Here is a 23,887-nt window from a genome sequence, read left to right as displayed (position 1 = left end):
TAGGTAGGAGCAGGGCAGGCGGGGCAGATTGGAGGAGGGCAGGAGCAAAACAGGAGTAGGGCAGGGGCCGGACACGAGCAGGACACGACATGAGCGGGACAGGAGCAGGGCCGTCCAGGGAGCGACTGCACTTCCTTCACGCATATAGGTTGATGGCTTTACAGACGTGTTTCTTATAATTGTCTCTGGTCGTAAACGTGGACACGGAGGAATTTAATGCTGCATTTTGGTCCAGATGTGACCCCAGGGAAGCATGAAGAGCACTGGGCTGGACAGACTGAAGTTTACTCATATAAACACAATAGGAATGGTTTTACTAGGTACCTTTAGAGGTTAAGCCAGCATTTCTTATGGGAAATAGGTCTACTGTTGTGTTTTTGAGCAAGGTACTTCTTGTTTGCTTGCATGTGTGGTTGTAGAAATGATTCAGTGCCTTTTGCAGTGGTTCAAAGTTTTTTCTTACATATCTTATGCATTCTGAGGATCCTGATTATTCATCGTGACTTTTATAAGCACTTTTTGCAATTGTCAGCGCGGAGTTTTGCTGTGACAGTAAAGCTAACAGCAACTAGCATGCGAATGTACACTTCCTGTTTCTCAGATGCTTTCTAATTAGATGTAGACTTATTTTGACCTCAAAACCTGCTTATACAATATATCTGTACTGGGGCAAAACTAATTTTGCTCAAATACATAAAAAATCAGGTGCAGGACATTTATCTCCATGGATACACAAAGTTAGCAAAACAAAAAAAGTTATATTATGCATCTTTAACTATAAACTTATCCTCTGTCCCATTTACTGTGTTTAACTGATGTGACTTGTCCTGCAGGGCCGCTGTAGAAGTCTGCCCACGTCTCTCACTCGGCGTCCTTTCTCCAAAACCCATCAATACCTCTGTCGATAAACTGTTTGTCCAGCGGCTCTTATCTCTCTCCTCTGCTCTATCTGCCCCCCACAGCCCCCTTCTCTCCCCCGGGAAGCGAGACTGTGGTCAAGTTTGACACTCAGGGCGATGGCGTGGGGCGCTACAACATCTTCAGCTACCAGCGGATGGGTGAGCGGCTGGGGTACGTGCCGGTGGGGGAGTGGGCCGAGAGCCTGAGTCTGAGCGGGCATCTGATCCAGTGGCCCCGGGAGGCAGTACCCACCTCCCAGTGCAGCGACCCGTGCGCCCGCAATGAGATGAAGAAGATGCAGGCAGGTACGGGACAGGAAGTTATTTATCTTTTAACGTGTTTGCAGTAAATAAGCATTAGAACAGCATTTGTTATGGGGAACACCAGTGATTTATATTTCTGACATCAATGTGAAAAAAATCAGATGCTAATTGGTACTTTAAGTGGGACTTAACGTTTAAACTTTGTCCACAATCCTGTTTCAAACAAAGCTGCTCAACTGCAGTGCCTGGAGGACTAAAGGGGAGACTGAGGGGAGAGGAGGGACAAGGTCTAGGGGTTATACAGAACAGTGTGATTGGTCTAACTACAGGGGTGTCAAACTCAATTTCACCGAGGGCCACATCAGCAAAATGGTTAATCTCAAATTTGCAAAGATTTAAAAAATATGTCTGTGTAATTGCGTAACTCTTGACAAACTGACATTTTAAGACAGTCATACATTTAAATTTACCTTGTCGCAGGCCATATAAAATGACATGGCGGGCCACATTTAGTCCCCGGGCCTTGAGTTTGACACATGTGGTCTAACAGGTTTCCACACTTCAAACTCCATGCAGCCAGATGTTTATAATTTGAAACACCTGGCTGTAATCAAGGCAGTCTTTTGTGATGTCACCATCTACTAGAAACTTAGAGTTAGCCGTTCTTGACCAGCTGTAAATGTACCTAGCTTGCAGTAAAATACCCCAAAGATTTTTAGGAACAGTAGATAATGCTATTAAAACACTGCATATATAGTTTACTAGTGAAAAAGGTGAATTTAGAGTTTAGTTTCACTTTAAATAAACTGTATATAGCCTGTGCTCTCAGAGTTTTAAGAAAGGTACTACAGTCACAACTGAACCTGGGTTGCCAGCGCCTTAACCTGCAGATAGAGGACACATACAAGTTTTTCTTATCATTATGCCTCATGTGAAATCTCAGAACTTTCATAATTCACTCACTGAGCTGGAGAGGCTGCACTAGCACTGAATAATGATTGGCTGCAAGTGCTGGGGTTTAGATCAGAGAGAGTTCTTTTAGGTTTAAACCAACTGGATTTCAGCATTCAAACTGGCAACACAAATGAGAATCCTGTGAGGCTCATTCTGCTTTCTAATTGGATAATTGTCTTGAAAACCTAAACACTAAATCATCACATAAATAACTCAGGAAAAATCAGCGTTACAATTGTTATCAGTAAAAGTTGTTGATTTGAAAATGTTTACCAGAGGACACAGTTTTAACTTAACTTTAACTCATAAATCAGATTTTAAAAACATTTCACATCCTAACTGTTACTCTACACTGTAATTGTATCTCCAAATACTTTTTCATTCTTCCTTGAGTAATTATTTGGATCACTATATTTTACTTCTACTTGAATAATAGTGTTCCAAAGTACCGTTACTATGTGAGTACAGATTTACAGTACTCACAACTCACTTACAGCCAGGTAAGATTATTAGGAAGAGACATGGAACCAAGATGAAAAAGCACATAGACATTCTGCTCCCGAAAACCAGGCTTAGCTACTTCAAACACACTCATTTTCACTTGTGAATATCTCTGCTCTGTCTGATGATATAAATATGTAATACACAAAAACAATGTCACAGAAAAGAAAATGTTTTAATATAAATATACAATTGTTCTCACCGGGCCTGCCTCTACCTGTAAGCATTACACCAGGCCCTGCTGCTGTCAGAACATAATGGGAAATCAATAGGGCGCCTCTTTCTGATTTTTACATTAGAGATAGAGAACAGAATAAGATAAAGAAAGAAATACTGTATTTTCCAAAACAAATCCCAAATTGTCTTTTTTTATTGTAGTGCTGACTGATGTATACCTTTGTATTTGCTACATATTTTCTGGATCAAATACATCTAAATCAGAGGAGCCACGCAAGAAGCCTCTTATGTATTTTTACTCTTATGTATTTAACTCTTGTTCTAGTGCTCGTATTACTTACACGTTTCAAGTTTAATTATGATACAAAGGAAAAAGTTCTCTACTCAACTGTGATACCACAATGACAGTAAAAATAGCATTTTGTAGACAAGAGAATTTCCATCATAGCATTATAGCAACATAGTAACATAGTAACAATTGTAACTAAGTATAAAAACACTGGACATGATAGCCAAGTTATTTATTATAAATATAGTTGTAATTTTGTGTTTTGGTTCTCAAGAAAGCAGTAAACTCCATGACTATCATTTGTGTTGCCAGTTTGAATGCTGAAATCCAATTGGTTTAAACCTAAAAGGACTCTCTACGATATGAATCATCAACCCAGCACCTTCAGCCAATCATGAATCAGTGCAGCCTCTGCAGCTGAATTCTGGATGTTCTGAGCTTTCACATGAGGCTTGTCCATATACTGAAAATGATGAAAACTTGTATGTGTCCTCTATCTGCAGGTTAAGGCTCTGGTAAGCCAGGTCCAGTTGTGACTGTAGTAAAGGTTTTAAGCAGTAAGAGCGCAGACTACATACATTTCCTTTAAATAATTCCCATATTCTGGTATTTACAAAGAACAGACACAGAAAATACTATATCTGAAGGTGTAAAAAGCACAGATGTTCAGATCATTTCATATTGTCAACATAAAGCTTCTGTCACTCGTAGACTTACTCACAATGGAAGAGTATTCAAAACGTTTACTCAAGTAAGAGTGCTGTTCCACTGTTAATATATATTACTCAAGTAGTAGTAAAAGTCTGGTGTCAGACTCTGAGAAGTACAATTTCAAGTAAATGTGAGTAAATGTAAGTAGATATAACTGAGTCCTACCCTCCCTGCTGTTTTCCTGTGTGCGTGCAGGGGAGTACTGCTGCTGGATCTGCACTGCATGTGAGGCCCATGAGTACCTGTCGGATGAGTTCACGTGTACCCCCTGTGCCCCGGGACAGTGGCCCACCGAGGACCTGAGCGCTTGCTACGACCTGCCCGAGGACTACATTATGTGGGAGGACGCCTGGGCCATTGGACCCATCACCATCGCCTGTGTGGGGTGAGCAGGGGACAGGGGGAGTGGGGGTGGAAAGTTGAAATGTGTGTATGTATCTCTAGTAGGGCTGTCAAAAGTATAAAACCATAGACTAGTATACGCCCCTGGAGCATTATGGACCTTACCTGGACGATTGCGGCATTACACAGATATAAGGCCACGTATTTTTTTTTTATTACCATTGTGCTATTGGAATCAGTATTGAGCATCTATTCTATTGCATAGTATCTGTTATCATGGTAAAATTGTAGCCACGGCTGCCCTATGGTGGACTAACAAGCAGGGTACTAATCTGCACCTAGTCTCTTTGGCCATCACCAGCCACATACTCACACACTGAGTTAAGTGTGTTGTGCCCAAGGGCCCAACAACAGTATGCGCAGGTACAAGTTTCAATTTATCCGATAATCTTTGGCTAACCCTGAGCCACTGTTGTCCTTTGCAAAGTGGTATGCAAATAAGGTGAATACAGTATATACCGGAGAACACTTTTTGTCTTGATACAAATGCTAATGTTGGAGTGAAGTAATATATCAAAATAGTGCCACAAACTGAAATAATCTTAACATAAAAAATTACATAAAAAATAAGCTTTACTTTGTTGTTTTGTTAAAACATGTACATGTTAAAGCAGACCTATTATGCAAAATCAACTTCTTAGAGCTTTTAACCACATTATAGTTGTTTCCTCTCAACATTTACTCACCCGAAGTTGTATTTTTAGAGACTCAAGCATGTACTGTAGCAGACACAAGCACAACACGTCTTCTTTAATAAAAAGAAGCAAAGTTAGCATTAGCTTTAAAATGCAAACACCTACCTTTTATAGTCCTCTGGTGAAGTATTCATGTTGTGAGTGACATCCACCTGCATCTCCCTGTTCACAGCCTGATCTGCCATGACTGTTCTAGCGAGTTGAACTAGCCAGAGAGCTGTGTTTTAATGGCATTATCTACTGCTCCTAGTCTTTTTTGGCAACTAAAGTGCAAACTAGGTAGATTTGCAGCGTTATGATCCAAAAAGAGGCAAAAGTGTGTGTGCTGGGCCACTGGTATTTCAAGTACAATGTGACATCACACATGATTGCCCTGATTACAGTCAGGTGTTTCTGATTACAAAGAACTGGTTGCTAACATCTCTTTCCCTTTACCCCCTTCTCCGTCCCCAGCTTCATGTGCACAGGGCTGGTGGTCTGGGTGTTTGCTCGTCATAATGACACTCCCCTGGTGAAGGCATCCGGGAGGGAGCTATGTTTCATCCTGCTGTCGGGAGTCTTCATGTCCTACGGCCTCACCTTCCTCTTTCTTGCCAAACCATCGCCCGCCATCTGTGCCCTGCGCCGTCTGGGTCTGGGCACCTCTTTCGCCGTGTGCTATTCCGCCCTGCTCACAAAAACAAACCGCATCTCACGCATCTTCAACGGCGTCAAGGAGGGGGCGGGACCAGCCAGGCCAAGATTTATCAGCCCCTCTTCTCAGGTGAAGGACCGTCGAATAGGTTGCATTCACGTGACATCAAAACATTGTTATGGTTTAAACTGAGGTGGAGGAAAGGTCAAAACTTTTAGCTTTCTACCATGTAATAATGTTGTTCTGTCATCAAAAACATGCCTGAAAAGGTTTCAGATTCATGCATGTTTCAATAATTTAACAATCTCTCCCTATTTGAACCCTCCATATGGTTAGCTGTAAGATTCTGTGCAATGCTCAGCCCACAAGCCTACGTCAGCCATGCTCCCACATGACAACTCTCCATAAATATACAAAAGTATGATACAAAACTGTACACAACAACTTGACAAACCTGATGCGATGTGCAGTAGTTTCATTAGCAGGACACATTTTGTTGTGATAGTGCTCTGAAGGCGGAGTGACTTAGTGCAGGGAGCAAAGGAAGGGGGGGACTCAAAGTGTTAAAAAAGTGAAACTTATAAAACATGTTTCGGCAAATAATACAATTAAAAGAAAACATGGTGATCTAAATATGTGTTAGCAGTTAATACCTCCTCTTAGACTGTGTATTTGTTGACCTGGTTTATGGTTAATATCTCTGTTATTACTGGGCATATACACAAGAAACTAAAGCTGGCACAAAGTTCAGCGTCTTCTCTGTCAGCAAAAATAAACAAAAGAGAAATTATTCTTTCACAAAAGCTTCAGAAAGTGGTGCCATTATTCATTCCCAAAGACATGATTGTTGTCAGTTGAAAGGACTTCAAGACATAAGATTATTATGGCAAGTTTGTGGAGACAATCCCAAACAAATGATGATAAGGTTCTTTTCATTTTATTGTTAAAGGTGCATTGTGTCACTTTTCCAGTGGGGCGTCCATTATCATGGAGAGGTTATTGCTTTGTCTAGAATGTTCCACAGTATGGCATTAAATAAGCAGTAGACACCACCAAGCTAATTTACATGTCAGGTCTGTTGAGAGGTGACCCCACACAGTAAGAATGTTTTAATGCCATTCTGTGGGACATTCCAGGAAAAGAAAAAAAACATCTCCAATGAGAAAAAAACTGAGAGTAACAAACAATACCTGAAACTTCATAGGGACATGTTATGGTTCTCAATCTGTGCTGCAGTTTCTCTTATTGGGGCTAGTTCTGCGTGAGTCCTAGTTTAGTCCTTATTAAGTCTTAGTCTAGACCTTTTTTGAACTCCACGTAGCCCTGGCTTAGTCCAGGTGTAGTACAACAGTAAGATCGGTTTATTACATCTTGTACTAAACACATTTTAGGTGGTTCTTGGTGTAAAATGTTTCATAATAACTTACCTTGAAAATAAATTGGAAAAACATTTTTTAGAAATGATTAGAAACCTGTTAAACGTTCAAAAGCATACTGTACAAAGAGCTGAAAAGCTCTTTGTACAGAGCGTTTCTACACAAATCGCCTTTTTCGTTATGTTATAGTTGCTGTGTAACTCTAGTGGAGAGTCTGCCACCTGCTTCTTTCCATGGAGAAGCTTTGGCTTTTCCTGAAATGCCCCACAGTATGACTTTAAACGTGTCTATTTCCATGGACCCAAGCAGGTGGCTCCACCAGGCAAAGTTCCAGGTCAAATATATGGAGTGGTGACACCACTCACAGTAAGCACACCTGTTTTTAGTTGTTTTTGAGTGATAAAAACACATGTAACTGAACAAGACAAGATAGTGGAACATTCCAGGGGAAGAATTAACATCTCCATGAGACGAGCAGATGATAGACCCTCCACCAGATAATGCACCTTTAATGTAATGACATGGACCTTATTGTGTAGTTGTTGACTTTTTCAGAAGTTACTCATGAAATCCATTAAAATGGAACTAAACACTGAATCAACTTCTGTTTTACTACTAAACTGTTTATATAGCGTTTTAATAGCATTGCCTACCGTTCCTTCTCTTTTTTGGCAATTTTAGAGCAAACCAGGTAAATTTGCAGATTTTTGGTCAAAATTGTCAAAAACTGAGTGTGTGCTGACTTCATTGATCACTACAATCCCAAGTACTATGTGACATCACACATGACTGCCCTGATCACAGCCAAGTATTTCTGATTATAAACATCTGGTTGCAGGGGCAGAGTTTGAAGTAGTACCTGTTAGACAAATCACACCGTTCTTATACCCACAGACCCCTCTCCCCCTCCTCCCTGACTCCCTTTAGTCCTCCAGGTACTGCCCAGTTGAGCTGCTTGTAGCCCCGTCTAAAGGATTTTGAACTCTTATTTTGTGGTACGGTAACTTCCTTCTTTGAATGTGTAATGGCGGGTTGGGTAAGCTGACAGTCCCAGCGCTTAGCTGGAATGGGAAAAAAGTAATCATTGTATTTTGTAGCTGTGAGAAAAATTTAATTACCTTTTTTGCAACTTGTAGCTCTTAGGGTGGCAATGTGCTAAATGGAAAATGGGCACATCCACCTGTATGCTGTTTCATTTCCACTGGCTGGGATGCTATAACCAACTTTAAAGGTTCTATATTACGCAAAATTGACTCTTGTAAGCTTTTAGCCATGTTAGAATGTTGTTACCTCATCAAAAACATACCTGAAGGTGTGTTTTGCTTCATTCACACATGTTTACTTACAGTTTGTTTACATCTCCAAAGTTTAAAATGCTTTGTTCCACCTTGTGATGTCATGAAACTATAGTTTTCAGGTTAACAGATACCTTTTACCTTTGGTTCAGTAGAAATAGGCTGTGTTTTCTGTTTGAGAGAGAACTCAGCCTAAATAAATATGATAATGTGAATGAAAAACAACTTTTAGTATGTTTTTAATGTGGAAATAACATTTAAACATATCAGAAAGCGTAATATGGGCAATTGAAGTATTGAAACGTGACAGGACCCTCAGTGTAAGTTGACCCCAACTCTCCTCTCTCTGCCCTAGGTGTTCATATGCCTGAGCCTGATCTCGGTGCAGCTCCTCCTGGTGTCTGTGTGGCTGTTGCTGGAGGTCCCAGGCACGCGCAGGTTCACTCTGCCCGAGAGGAGGCAGACCGTCATCCTCAAGTGTAACGTGAGGGACTCCAGTATGCTCCTCAGCCTGGTCTATGACGTGCTCCTGGTGGTCCTCTGCACCTGGTCAGTCTACTGTCAAAAAAACTGTGTGGAGACTAGTGTTGTCACGATACTAAAATCTCAAACTTGATTTTGATTCTAAAGAATAGACTCAGTGCTCAATACATATTCCGATACCACGATGATAAGACTGAGGGATTACATAGATATTATAACATAGATCAGAAAATAGTGTAAGACAGAATATAATTTAGTGTAATAGTGTAAACAGAATATAATTTAGTTTCTTCATCATAAACGTAGCTGGAATTATGCTTTGTTTCATTAATACGATGAGTATGTTAAGCATTGTGTAAAGAATGTCACTGACAGACAATCACTTTCATGAAGGGAACAGATAAATAAATGAATGAAAAATGAGTGAGACTGCATATATTAGTTTGTCTCCTCCCAAATTTAAAATGCTCTGTTGCACCAGCTGATGTCATGTGGTGTAATCCGCTCCAGAAAGTGCTCCTCATTTGCATACATTTGTAATATTTGAGCTGTGGATGGTGTGTATCACAAGCTAGTTTGATATAAGATAAAATAACTTTTGTTTATTTGTCACAATATGGGCGAATTTCAGTGTTCCAACAGCAAAGCAGAGGTGGATAAAGTAGCCCGAACTTTAACTCCTAGAAACATTACTTTAGAATATTATGACTCAAATAAAAGAACAAATTTGTGGTACAAGAAATTACTCAAGTTAGACTGAAAACATTTTTTGGGGAATCTATTACTCAAGTATAATATTATATCTGGTATTTTGAAAGGATATGTCACAAGTAGCAGTAAAAGAATAGTGTCAGAAATATACTCCAATTCCTTAGAAAGCTATTCAAGTAAATGTAAAAGTACCATTTACCTATGCACCAACAGCAGCAGTAAAAGGAACATGGTATCCAATAGTATCAAAATATGCAAGATAATCAAATATTCTAAAACTTTGTTGGTTTCATAAAATATTCATTATGTAACCAGTTGCTGGTTCTGCTTTGTCCAACTTTCTTGTCAGGTATGCCTTTAAAACCAGGAAATGCCCTGAGAACTTCAACGAGGCCAAGTTCATCGGCTTCACCATGTACACCACCTGCATCATCTGGCTGGCCTTCCTGCCCATCTTCTACGTCACCTCCAGCGACTACAGGGTAACACACATCATCACTGCACGTCCATATCGGATCAGTTACATTTGCAAGATCATGTACAGTACAAGTTGGAATTTCTGTACTATTCTGTTCTGACAAACCCTGCAATTAGATTTGCAATTAGTTTTTAATGATAGGATTCTGTTCAAAGTTCACAACTTAAACATCCAGGAGAACTAACAGAAAAATATCAACTGACAAATGAATACAAAACTGGATTATGATTAATCTTGCAGCCTTAGTCAGAACTCTTTGAGAATGCCTGAACTAATCGTGTCTAATCTCCGAAGCTGAGCAGGGCCAAGTCTGGTTAGTACCTGGTTGAGCGAACACTCAGAATGCCAGGTGCCACAGTGGAGCAGTAGTGGCTCTAGTACACATTGCTGTTGTGTCCTTAGGCACGACACTTCATCCACCTTGCCTAGTAAACGGTGGGTGAACACTGATGATGACCTCAGGCCCAATGGCACAGGTTGGCAGTATGAAATGAATGAATAATACAATGTTTTTGGGTGTCTTGAAAGGAGTAATAAATCCAGTGCATTGTCATTATTAACCCAGAACTAGTGTTGTCAAGATACAAAAAAAATTATACACTCAATATCGATGCTAAAGAATAGACTCAATACTGATTCCAATACCAGGGAGATAATTTTTTTTAAAAGTCTTTATTTAGTGAATATAATGTTATTTTCAACATTAAATAATAGTACTTTATATTACCATACAGTCTTACATCTATGTAATCCCTCAGTCGTCCAGGTAGGTTCCATAGTGGTCCATGGGTGTATACTAGTCTATGTGTCTTATACTTGACCTGAAACAGTTCAAAATCATTCTAAAGCTATTCAGGAAAGGTTTGTTTCTGTCTTGTGAATGTGCCTTTTAGTATCAATACCTGCTCAAATGAGTATTTAGGTTCAATACTAGTTTGAGTATTAAGTAGTTTCTGATTTTCGATAATTTTGACAAACCTACCCAGAGCTATTAGTTTGGGTGATAGATGCTACTTGGAGTCTCACCGTACTTACACATTCACCTCATGAATTCACATTATTGATTGCTCCAAATGTCTGAATACATTTGCAACTGGGCACTTTTTGCATCACAAATTCGTTTTTAAAGTGGTGTTATGCCATTACATCAAATTGACAGTCCCTAGAGTAAGTCCTAACGAGACTTAAACAGAAAAATGTTTGTGTAGATTCTGTTAGGAGATCCTGTTAAGTAGAGAAGTCCACAAACCACATGGAACAAGAAAGGCAGGTGGCAGTCTAAGCTGAAACAACGGGATGAGGGGGGAGAGTGTGTATTTATATGAATGACTGTGATTGGTGGACAGCAACAGAGATGGTATCAGGAGGTTGAAATGAGAACAGATCATCGTACTATTATTTCACCTAAAATACAAATAAAATTGACCATGTAACTAGTAAATAATTTCATTGAACATAGTAGCTCTCTAACCCAATGGTTGTGGGCCAAATCTGTGTCATTAGCATTTTAATACTGTTGTTGTTTCTTTTGGCAATACACCCTTTTCTGCTGTCACTGCATCTACACAGGATTTTGCCCCAAAACATGTCAGACCACTTCTTGTCTCAGTCTACGTGCAGGTCAAAGAAATGAAGCGGGGGACTACATGGTGTTCAAGTGTGTCTAGTAATTTAGCATTATCACTAAAACTTTACAGCTATAATTGCTAATAAAAATGCTATCATACATATAACAACTTTTGCAAGACATTGAAATTGTCTTCCTGGTGTTTCCTTACCTGTACAGTTGAACGCCTTTCCTAGTTTACGCCTTATGAAAGTTGGACTGAACTGTTAGAGGCAGCGGACGTACAAGTACATACCGGTTTCTCCAGATGTGTTATTGAGATCTGGGAGATTTGAACCACAGCATCTCAATCGTAGTTTCCGAATTTACATTTATTTTGAAAAATTAAATCGTTTAAATTGAACTAGGCTAGTTATCCGGTTTTCCTGTGGTGCTTTTTTGCATTTTATCTATGGGCTTGATTGACTTTTTTTTTTTTTTTTTTTTTTTTTTTTTGAAGATGACAAATCACATAATGAATAACAAAATATAAAAGGACAAAAAAGGGAAAAAAATGAAACAGTGATGGACAATAGAATTATTTTTGAGTAATCCAATATACTTATTTAGTATGTCTCTCGACTTCGCTGCCGTGCTTTGACTTCCGATTTCATTTTAATTCCGCATTCCCAACACCGCTCCTGCTTAAAAGTCAGTCCAAGTCAAATATGTCACGCTTCAATTTTCTGACTTTTTTTAAAGCGCCCCTAAATGCTGCACTGTGGCGATGACAGGCCTGCTCAGTGTGCTGACACATGTCCAGATTTAGAAGTAAAGAGTGGAGGGAAGAGCGTGCACCCCTAACCCGTACCCCCTCCACACACACACACACACATTCACACACATATGCGCAATCAAAGGGCATAGCAGAGGCCTTGGAATCTGACTTTAAGATGAGTGAGGTAAACAAACTCCAGCCGCCAGAGCAGAGCAGAGAGGAGGCAGGGGCCCTGATGATTACTGATGGGGGATGCACAAGGCTGCTGCTGCTGCTGCTGCTCCCGTGGTAACCTAGAGAAGCAAAAAAGACTATTTGATCCAGTGGAAAATATATTCTTTACAGATGAAAACTCCACAAATACTAGAGGCAGGTGTGGGTAATGAGTTGTGTGGCTACAGTTACTTGAGTAAACCAAGTACAGTAAAGAGTTTATTTATTTTAAGGAGTTTGCACAATTTTTCTACTGTAGTTGTACCATGAAGTATCAGCAGTAACAGCAGTCCTGCACCTTTATCTGTCTTCATCAACTTGAATAATTATTTAGATAAGTATTTTTTTGTTTGTCATTGTTTGAGATGACTGTATTTTAATGAATTGTGATTTCAATTACCACATCATAATAACTACCTTAACCCTTGAAGGACTAAGCACATTATAGACCAGTGTAGCTCACCTAGACTTTTATTCTTTTTTTAGCCATAAAAATAATGTTAAAGGAAGTATCAGAATGTACTGCATTTTTTCCACACAACTACCTCTATTTTACATATCTATCTATTTCTTTGACTCACTGAATAAGTGACTGGGAAAATCCCCACGACACCTGCACTCTCATTCGTCACCTTTGAGGAACAACGGAGGCAGATTACTGGTGCAGAGATAATGACAAGTCAAATATTTAAAGAGCCCCATGCTTCTGCTTTGAGATGCTGTTTGAATTTACATGATAGCAAAATTGTTTGCGGAGTTACGGTAATGGAAAATTCGCAACTGTGCTCTATCGGCGACAATAGCCTCCGCCACTGTAGGGTTAATTAAAGGTTTAACAAATAATTAATTCATAATGAACAAATAATTGATTGGATTTGTGTTAGGGTATTAATTAAGTAGTTACTAAGCCTGAATCATTGTTGACAAATTGTCTGTTATGAATTTGGTGAAACAGATGAACACTGTCATTATGTCTTTGGACAGGACACTTAAGCCCCCTCCAGTGTCTGCCCACACTGGTGTATGAATATGTGTGTTAATGGGTGAGTGGTTTCATAATGTAAACCACTCTGAGTGCCTTGCAGATAGAAAAGCACTATATAAATATGACCATTTACCATTAACTGCACCTTGATAATCCATGTGCAAAGAATTTATAACGAACAAATAGTTTTAGTAATAGATTTAGTCATTTCTTAATTTGGGGGTTAAGTTTAGGGTTGTTAATTAAGTAGTTTCAAAGTCTGAATCATTCTTGATAAACGGTTTGTTCATTATGACTAAAGTGTTTGTTAATGCTTTATTAAGGCTAATTAAGGTGTAGTTATTATATAGTATTACAATGTTCCAATCTACAATGGCTCCAAGGCTAGCTCTTTCTCTACAGATTTGAATTTAACAGTACATAAATAATTGTTTCAATTTATGACTCAAATCGTCATGGTTATGTGTTTTGTTTTTTTGTTTTTTGTTGTTGTTGTTGTTTTGTTGTTTTATTTTTGTTTTTTTGTTTACTTAATTTATTTCATAGTCTACTTTGACTGTCTACTTTTTTATTTCTCTTTATTTTTATTATTTTTTTATTTATATTTTTTTCAATCAACATTGGACCTCATTCATGACACGTTGTTTTGTCCAGAAATTTTAAAAACATCCTTAATCGATCTGCCTTCTCTAGAGCAGTTTTCTGTTAAAATTATATTCTGGAAGAACAAGTGAAAAAAACTAATCCAAAGAACATGAGGACACTTGGAGGACACTACAAACACATTTCTGACCAACCAATTACATCGAAGCTACTGGGCACATTCAGTTTGATGATTGACTGGATATTTTTCACACCTTTTCATAATATTACACTTAACATGGCTCCAAGCGCATATCCTGTGAACAGTTGTTGGGTGGGTGAGCAGACAGGAAAAATAATGACAGAACACTGGACGGATTGCTTCATAATTATGTAAAAACAACACTATTCCAGTCAATCTATCAATACAAACGCCACCGCAGTGCAAGTCCAGGGGAACCTTCTTTAGATCTTGAGCCAGGATCTTGGTCCAGATTACCTTAGTGTGCATGAAACAACTACATAGTACAGTTTTTGTTTGCTCACAGCTTTTATTAACTAGTTCTTATCACCATTGACCAAACCATCGAGATTAAACAGGAACTATGGGTGGATGATATGCAAAAAAGTTGGGTTTTTTTGGATGTAACTAAAGGATTCTAAAGAAAATAACTTTGTTTGTTGCACCATTTATTATGCAGTTATTTATCATTAACTGCCACAGTGAGGCGTCAAGGGCAATACTGTCATAGTGGTGTGTGTGTTGGTGGTGGGGGGTTGATGCCAGTCTGCCAGTCTACCCCAGGGCAGCTGTGGTTACAATAGTAGCTCACCACCTCGAGTCTGAAGAGAATGAATAATGCACAAAATTGTAACGCTATATTCACCTTAGTCCAGAAGTTGCCATGGACATCGCCATCGTCATTGGGGTTGTTTTATTTTGCATGGGGATGCTGATCTTGACTACAAATGCTGTATGTTCTATATGGACTACAAAGCTATTTTAAAGCCTCCCAGAGAATCTTGTTGAAACTTTTTGAACATTTTACACAAATCAACCTACTTTATATCATATTTTTGAGGTGAAACTCAAATTCTCCATCGAAATGAATGGGATTCCCGCTTAACCTTAAGTGCCACCACAAAGAAAGCACAGTTTGGAGTATTTAGAGGCAAAAGTGGGTGAGATGTATTATTATTATTATTATTATTATTATTATTATTATTATTATTATTATTATTATTATTATTATTATTATTATTATTATTATTATTATTATTATTATTATTATTATTATTATTATTATTATTAATTTTTTGTATTTTTATTTTATTAAAGCAAGAAAAATCTTACATGTATGCATCACAAGAGTCATGTTTTTTCTCACAGTTACAGAGCAGTTTAAAGCTTGAAGTTCCCCAGTGTTTCTTTTGATTATAGGAAAGTAACTGTACTCTGTGTTTGACCATAGAGCAACATTACGCAAAAGCACTGGATCACTTCATCACAATATCATCAAAATTCTGCCAATGTATATGTAATATGACAAAAAAAAAAAAAAGAGGGATAGCTAGCTTGCTGTTTGACTGTAATGTTATAGTAGGGAAGCTGAAGTGCACTTTATTATCTCAGAAAATGCTAAATGAAGGTTTTAAAAAGGTAATGCATTTGGCTCTGGGAATGAATGAGCACTTAATACTGACATGAGAGATTTGATCGGCAAATAAACCACTATCTGTTGAGTGATTCAGACAGATGGAGTTTCAGGGCTCGCAGTGTGTCTTCAGTGATTTCTATTGATGAAGTCTTGTATTGATCCAGAGGTAAACCCACAGCTCCAGGCCACTGCCAAGTAAACAAGCCCGTGGAAATAACTATTCAGCAGGTTTCTTAGCTTCAGTGATGCCAGAGCGCTACAGTTAGCTTACATTAGCTTGTAGTCCCCCCAAAAACGTTACAATAATAATGAATGGAGCAACAGTGGTGTAGTGGATCGGGTGTCCACTCACTGACAAAGGGGTGTCTGGTTTGGACCTTGCTTAAGTGCACATGACGGGTTTCCATGTTTCTCTAATTATTGCTTCCCTTTGCCTGTGATAAATATCTAGCATAGTTTTACACTAGTTAAGTGGCAGTTTGTGGGGAAAAAAGTTGAGAAGGAAGGATACAAAAAGTGAAGCTTAATTCTAAAACATCAAGAGAGACAATTTCATCTAAAATGTAGAGAGGGAAGGCATTGTTTTGGCAGTTTAAACTCATTTAACAAAATAAAGGTGTTGCCATTTATTTTTATTTGTAAAATCATAACTATTGTGTAATTTGATTAGCTCTGGTCCTTGTTTACTATATGGTTGCTAAGTAAGAGTTATGTCATATCACGTGCCCATGATCAACCAGGAAGTTGTTTTTTTGTTTGTTTGGGTTTTTTTGGGGGTTTTTTACTAGCAAATTGTTATATATAATTATGTTTTAGTGATATGTGTAATGTTACCTGTCATATGCACTTCCATTGAAATCCATTGAACTATGACTAACTTCTTAACTAATAACTAATAATAATGGACTTAACCAATGACTGATATTGGGGTGAGTTATTTTCAGTTTAGGTAGCTCCTCCTTTCATACAGAATTAGGAAAACATATTCACGCTTAAAACGTTTTGTCCAGTTGACAGATTTCAATTTTCTTTTGTAATGGAACTCCCTGGATGATTTAGAGATTACACAGACATCTTCAGACTAGGACACCAAGAAACACCTTTGATTAAATGTTTTCCTGATCACAAATCAATTGTAAGCTGCAACTTTTAGCCTCCTGTTTGACCTTTTTATGCAGTCTTTATTTCTGTCCTCTTTAATTTAGAGTTTGATATTGTAGTCATTTACAGAGTGGCCCAGATGATCATAAAACCTCATCTTGTGTTTGAAATGACTTTGCTCTGGATTAGCATAAAGCAGATCCATCACTGTCCTAAATCTTAATCACACTGTCTGCTCCTCAGCTCTGAACGCTTCCAGGGTCAAACCCTTTACATGATTTTTCTTTTATTACAGGTGGTTATGGCTTTATATGCTGGCTTGGTACTTGCCAAAATTTCACATTTTAAAGTGGGACCACCTCCCGCAACCACATTTCAAATAGAGCTGCTAAACTGGGCAGTACCAGGAGGACTAAACAAAAGAGTGACACTGCAGTCACACCAAGCATCAAAATCGTTTTCCTGTGCTCAGTTCGCTCTCATGTTGTTGCCAGCCCTCTACGCAGTTAACCACGTGCGAGGGTAATTAGGAGGGAGTTTAGTGCCTCCACCAATGCGTCACGTTTGTTTGTCAAAAAGTCTTCAATGAGTGGCTGTCACCGCAGAGATATTGCCCTGTATTTGCATAATGTAGATTTCAGTTCAACGCTGCTAGGTTGCTCGGATCGCATCACTTTCCTCTCCACTTTTTCTAGTCCCCTCTCTGCAGCAGCTTGCATAGGAAATGAGGGGAAGTCTGAGGGAAGACGATAGGCGGGGTTTGGGTGTATAAGAAACAGTGTGATTGGTCTAACAGGTATCAACACTTCAAACTCCGCCCCTGCAGCCAGGTGTTCATAATGAGAAACACCTGGCTGTAATCAGGGCGGTCTTGTGTGATGTCACCAACTAAAGGAAATTGCAGTGGATGTGAGTGTTTTTGACCAGGACGTTGCAAGTTTGTATTGATGTTGCCAAAAAAGGACAACACTATTCTAAACACCATATGCTATTTCACTAGTGAAAAATATTAGAAGCCATGGGATGGAAAGTCTCAGTGTTATTTGTTCTAGATTATTGCACTGGCTGTAGTTCCGTTATGCTTATTCAGTTACACATTGAAGTAGCCCAAGAAGAGAAGAGGCATGAGGCTGGAGTTCTGACACAGGAAAAGTTTATTTACGTCAGCATGGGACCCGGGACCCAGCACCCGGAGACATGAACCCTCAAGACATTGTGAAAGTGTTGTTCATTCCAGTCTAGGACAGTCCAATGTAGCTATGCCTCCATTGTAGGGAGTATTATACCTATGACGACGTAGCCCGAGATAACAAGGACAGCATCACAGTCTCTATCACAGATGTTTGGAATGTGAAAATTTTGTTTGCGCAACAGTTAACAGTTAAAAGGAGAACTAAATGGAAAATACTGTGTATGTGGTGTTTCAAGAGCATCATCTACTTTTCCTAGCCAATTTTTGGGCATTTGTAAGGCAAACTAGGTCAAATTTTCAGCTTTCTGGCCAAAAACGTTTAACTCTAAGTGTGTGCTACCTTCAGTTGCCACTGCAATTTCAAGTAGGTCGTGACATCACACATGACTCCACTGATTAAAGTATGTGGATACCTGTTAGATCAATCATCCTGTTCCGCAGATGTTCAGACCTCGCCCTTCCTCTCCCCTCACTCTTTTCTTTAGTTCTCCATCTACTGCCCAGTTTAACAGCACTATTGAAAATCTGGTTGTCGGCGGAATTTACGTATTTGTAACAGATGAATATCTATAGCCCTGTTGTCCTTGGTTTCCTGTGGTTTTCCCAGTTTTAGCTTTGTCTCTCTCTTTCACGTGCAGGTGCAGACGACGACTATGTGCATCTCTGTGAGCCTGAGTGGCTTTGTGGTGTTGGGCTGTATGTTTGCTCCTAAGGTCCACATCATCTTGTTCCAGCCCCAGAAGAACGTGGCCAGCCACAGACTCAACCTCAATCGCTTCAGTGTGAGTGGGGCCGCCACCACCTACGCCTCCCATGGTATGCAACACTGGACACTTAACATGGCAACACCTAGATTAAGTTATACTGCTTGATGACATCTCAATAGCAAATCTAATCATTTTAGACTAAATTTACACTTTTTTTTAGACTAAATTTACATATTTCCTGTATCATTTTGATGTAAATACTGTTCTGTCTGAGGGTGTGTTCATACTTGTGCTTGTTAGGTCCTTGTCAGAGCCTAGTTATGTAGACTTGGTTTGGTCCTGTTCTGGTCCTGGTTTAGTCCATATCTAGGCCAGGATTAGTCCTGAATTTGATATCAGTTTAGCAGTAAAAGTGAAAGTTAAATCTGTCAACTGGGCAAAAAGCTGTAGGAGTGGAGTGAAGATGCTTCAGTGCTTGAATTGTAAATTGTATTGTATTGTATTGTAAGGTGACCTTGAGTGCCCAGAAAGGCGCCCTATAAATAAAATGTATTATTATTATTATTATTATTATTATTATTATTATTATTAGATAACAATTATTAATCTGACTAATTGTTTCAGTCCTTGTTAGAGTTTATTTCAAATTATAATACTTCAATACCTTCAGGTCTTACCTTCTTCTTACCTTTTCTACAGTGATTGTTGTAAGATGGGTTCCCCTCATTTTGACAGCAGAGAATGTCAAAATGTGTTACTTTGTTGTATTATTCCAACCCAATGCCACGTGCCTGCACACTAAATTTGGTCCTGTATTCCTCCTCTTTTTCCTTTTCCTCTTCCTCCTCCGCAGCAGTTATCATTTATGTTTGATTGACAGGTTCAATCATGAGCTAGTTAGACAGAGGTCTCCAGCTGACAGTCTGAACTGAGCTCTGCAGAGGGAGGGGCCCTCGGGAGGCTAGCAGATCCTGAAAAACACTAGACTATACACACTGACACTACATACAGCTATGACTGCTGAGTACAGACTTCATATTCTTACTTTTAAACTGTTGGTGTTTCTTTTAGATGAGCATGAGAGATTGCTGGTTTGTTACCGATTTCAGTTTTTTCTTGTAGCATTTATCAGATGGTGTAGATCTTGGGATTGTGCACAGCTATTCTGCAAAATTGACTTTTTAGAGCTTTTAACCATGTTATACTGTAGTTGTTTTCCCCTCACCATTTAGTCACCCGACGCTGTATTTGGTGTGATTGTGCACGTTTGAGCAATCTTTAATCACTTCAGATTTCAAGATGCTGTTTTGTTGACCAACTCCTCTTTTCACCACCACAGACATATTTGTCTTAATCTGTGATACACTTAGGATTCGGCAGCATTGCATAGTCATTTTGGTACAAATGAAAAAAGTCTTAAATTCACAAGCATGATGTGCAGCTCTCCATCGGAGGCACCAACAACTTAAAGGCTCTTTGTTGTGATGGTATTTACAGCGACATCAGTTCACATTGGGCACCACCGTCTTCTGCAGAAGTCAGTGGACGTGTTTGTTTGAAGTCATTTTAGATGAACTTTGCGACTTAAAATGTTCAAATATCACATAATGATTCGTGGGTGTTAGAAATTATAACTGTATACCAGACACACGCACAATATGATTTTACTTTATTCATTAACACTAAATTCTAAAGTTAACATTCATTTAACCCTGGAGAACCTTCGGGGTCAAATTTGGCCGCAGTTAATTGCTGCTACCGAAAATGGACAAACAAAACAAAAAAATGTCAAATTTAACTTCAAAAGCCCAGAGTGCCACTTCTGGCCCCTGCATAGAGACACATAGTAGATGAATACTGAACTAAAATGAGCCACAGTGGTAGTGACAAGATGGCTGACTACATGCTGTTTTGTTGAGCTGGAAAACTACCCAAACAAAATCGTCTTCTCAGCAAACCAGCGGTTGGTAAAATTGTGCGTTGTTTTTTTTTTTTTGTTTTTTTTTGTTTTTTTATCTTTTTAGTTATAGCTTGCAGAATATCTAGACGTACATTTTATATTCTTTTTGGATAAATTATATTCCTTAAGGGCCAAATTTGACCCTGATCCTAAATTAGGAAATAAAAGGTTAAAATTGAAAATTGGATATTTCATTGTTCAGTGAACTTTTAGCAATAATTTAATGCACTGTTCATAATTTACCAAAGAAGAAAAGAACTCTTGGGTTCTCCAGGGTTAAAAGTGTTTTGATACTATACAATAAATATATTTACAAGTAATTTCTTGGTTTGTTCCCTGGCTGTTTCGTTTTACTTTTTAACATTGTTGGCTAATATATTTCTATGAATGTTTTTCACTGCTCACTTGATCTTATAAACTTTGAAAGACTTTGTTCTTGACTTTTATTTTGTTTAGTTCAGAATAGGCCTGTCGCAATAATTACTATATCAACTTATCATTCAGTACACAATAGAACAATATTTTATCAGATTCAATATTTATCACGTGTACTTTTTCTTTTTCTTCTTGTATTATTAAGCCTATATCTTCCAGTTTCATGTCACACTCCCAAATGAGGGGCAAGAGCCAATTTTCCTTATTGATCACATTGTACTTTGCCATGAAATATCCGACAGGTAAATTCACAAATCATTTCTAGTCATTTCTATTAGTGACTAGACCCAATATCTTTAAAGTGTGCTATTGATAATTTGTACCTGATGTCATCAACATTCTTTGGGGATGTGATGCTAACTGTAAGCACTGCTCTGTCTGAAGTTCTGTTACTTAGACTTCAATCTGAATTTTATTTGACCACAATCTGACCATAAAGAACTGACTTAGCTGAAAGTGTAACAGGTGAGCTGATTTGTGGTGTTAAACAAGTCTCACACTCACCTTTTTGTTGAACATCAAACTCCTAAACAGGACCACGAACGCTCACATTTGTCACAGACTCACAGTGTTTTCAGACTTTGCATTGTCTCCATGGTAACTGCTGAACATTCCACTACAGAGATACATGTAGAACACCTCAATGTGATGTCACTGCAAAGTATTTATTACGTTTTTACAATATGGTTCACTTAGAAAAAAGTTTACGGGGTTTGTGTTATCGTGTCAGTGGTATAAAGTTATTTATCGTTATATTTTTCTGTTGCAATGTATCATACTTTAAAATTGGTTATCATGAGACTTCTGGTTCAGGAAAACATCATTAACAAAACTCGTTGCAGGATAAATGAGAGACGTCAGAGTGAGAGACAAGACTAAGTGGGTGGAGCTAACAAGTTCCTCACTCATTGTTCGGAGTCAGGTGCAGGGCTTTTAAACTGTGTTGCCAGACAGTATGGACATTTCCTGTACTTTCTGACACCTTGGGATAATGTGTGCAACTGAAAAAGGCACTTGATATCGTAGTTTGTAGAAAGTAAGAAATATAGTAATACATTTTGCATTCATGTGGCATCCCAAAACTCTGGAAGGCTTATATTTCAAAAATGAGCTGGAGGACGGTCAGAATCTGTGGTGGAGTTTCCTGTTTAACTGTCAGACTGCAGATTTGTAGACCTGGTTTATGGTTAATATCTCTGTAATTATCCACATGAAACAAAAGTATCACAAAGTTTGACATCTTCTCTGTCAGCGGATGCAAAAAGTTAAATCATTTTTTTCACAATATTTTCAGAAAGAGGTGATATTATTCAACCCCAAATACATGATTTGTTGTTGTCAGCAAAAAGAACTTCAAACTATAAGATTATTATGGCAAGTTTGTGGAGCCAATCCCAAAGGTTCATCATTTGTGGATATTTCTTTCAAAAACAATGCATTTGCCGTAGAGTTATATATGTCTGGAAGCATGAAATAAATCTAGAACGTGAAGACGACCTATACCTGGGTTTGAGATGGCATCACAACATTCTATAGGCCAATAATATTTAATACAGGTGGGAGCAGCTGAAATGAATATGATTAAAATGCAGCTTTTAATACATATTATGTATCTACTCAATAATAGAAATGAGCATGTTCAACATTTGTGAATTTACCTTTTGGATATTTTATAAGAAGGTACACACAGTGAAAAATGGCTCTTTCCCCTATCTGGGAGTATAACATCGTGATCTGAAATCTGAAAAGTACCAGTGGAGCATGTAACTGAATCTATACAATGTCCACACTAGCTGAGCCCTGTGCTTTTGTGTTTTCTGCAGCTTCTGTGAGTGCGCACTTTGTCCCGGCGGTGTGTAACGGGAGGGAGATCGTCGACTCCACCACGTCCTCCCTGTGAGACCGTCTTCCCCCAGCCCACCCCTCGACTGTTAGGCCACGCCCACCGCCAAACCCTGCTCCGTCGGACTCTTTATACATAAAACCACTGCACACACATGGAGCTCAGATATGGGCGAGCACTACTGGTTCTGGAGGTAAAAGGATCATTTGTTTTTCCCATAGAGTTAAAAAGATGTGTTTAAAGTGTCATGGGGGATAATCAGTTTTGGGGTAAAACTTCTTTCTTAGTTAGACATTTTGTTTATTGAATATAAAATAATCATGCACTGCGAGTGCACTGCGAAAATTGGAGTTACTGGGGTTAAAATGGCTTCTGAATTTGGGTAATTTGAAGTTATTTTGATTTGTTTAGTTAGTATGTCTAGATAATGTACAACTTTCTGGTTAGTTTTCTTAATATTTCAAGGAACAGGCGAGTACCTTCAACAACCTCCATCCTGATTGGCTCTTTGGTTGCTATGATACACGTGCTCAGAATTCTAAAAATGGAAATCGACTCTAAATTACAGCAACGGATGAAATTTTGCTTTTGTGTTTACTCGGGCATAGTTATGTTGAAGCTGCTTGCCAACACATTAATTAGTGTGTACTGTACTGATTGGAATAAATAAATAAATACATGGAATGAGCTGCAATAACTTCTTACCTCGATTGGCTTAACTTGGCTGGAGAGGAACGCTATGGTGACATCAATCTCCCTCAGTCCACTTCTACATACAGTGTATTATACAGACAGAAAAAACAGTGAAAATATTCAAAACTAAAAACTAAATACATTTAAGTAACTTAATGCTGCTCATATTAAGGAAAAAAAATGGTATTCAAGTCATTTTAACGCAGATGTTCTTGTTTTGCAGTGTTAGCTTTAATCATGCTTTTAAACTGTAACACATTTTCCTAATTCTATGGGAATAATGAATGTGAAATAGCCTAGTTTTTTTGTGCCAACCCAGGGGCAC

General features: G+C 38.5%; 1 protein-coding gene across 1 annotated transcript in view; it reads left to right on the top strand.

Moving 5' to 3' along the window:
* Positions 1–22,926, top strand: part of grm3 (glutamate receptor, metabotropic 3) — a 68,261-nt gene extending 45,335 nt beyond the window's left edge. Inside the window, exons 5-11 of the mRNA XM_055222578.1 lie at positions 963–1,205; positions 3,991–4,180; positions 5,346–5,655; positions 8,553–8,746; positions 9,741–9,873; positions 18,563–18,740; positions 22,850–22,926. Coding sequence (XP_055078553.1) covers positions 963–1,205; positions 3,991–4,180; positions 5,346–5,655; positions 8,553–8,746; positions 9,741–9,873; positions 18,563–18,740; positions 22,850–22,926 — 1,325 coding nt within the window. The remainder of the gene's footprint in view (positions 1–962; positions 1,206–3,990; positions 4,181–5,345; positions 5,656–8,552; positions 8,747–9,740; positions 9,874–18,562; positions 18,741–22,849) is intronic.
* Positions 22,927–23,887: the final 961 nt, after the last annotated feature.

Source organism: Periophthalmus magnuspinnatus, chromosome 6 (assembly GCF_009829125.3).
Source record: "Periophthalmus magnuspinnatus isolate fPerMag1 chromosome 6, fPerMag1.2.pri, whole genome shotgun sequence".
Classification (NCBI taxonomy): domain Eukaryota; kingdom Metazoa; phylum Chordata; class Actinopteri; order Gobiiformes; family Gobiidae; genus Periophthalmus; species Periophthalmus magnuspinnatus.
Note: the sequence above shows the minus strand (reverse complement) of the source record. Positions and strands in the feature narration are given on the sequence as shown.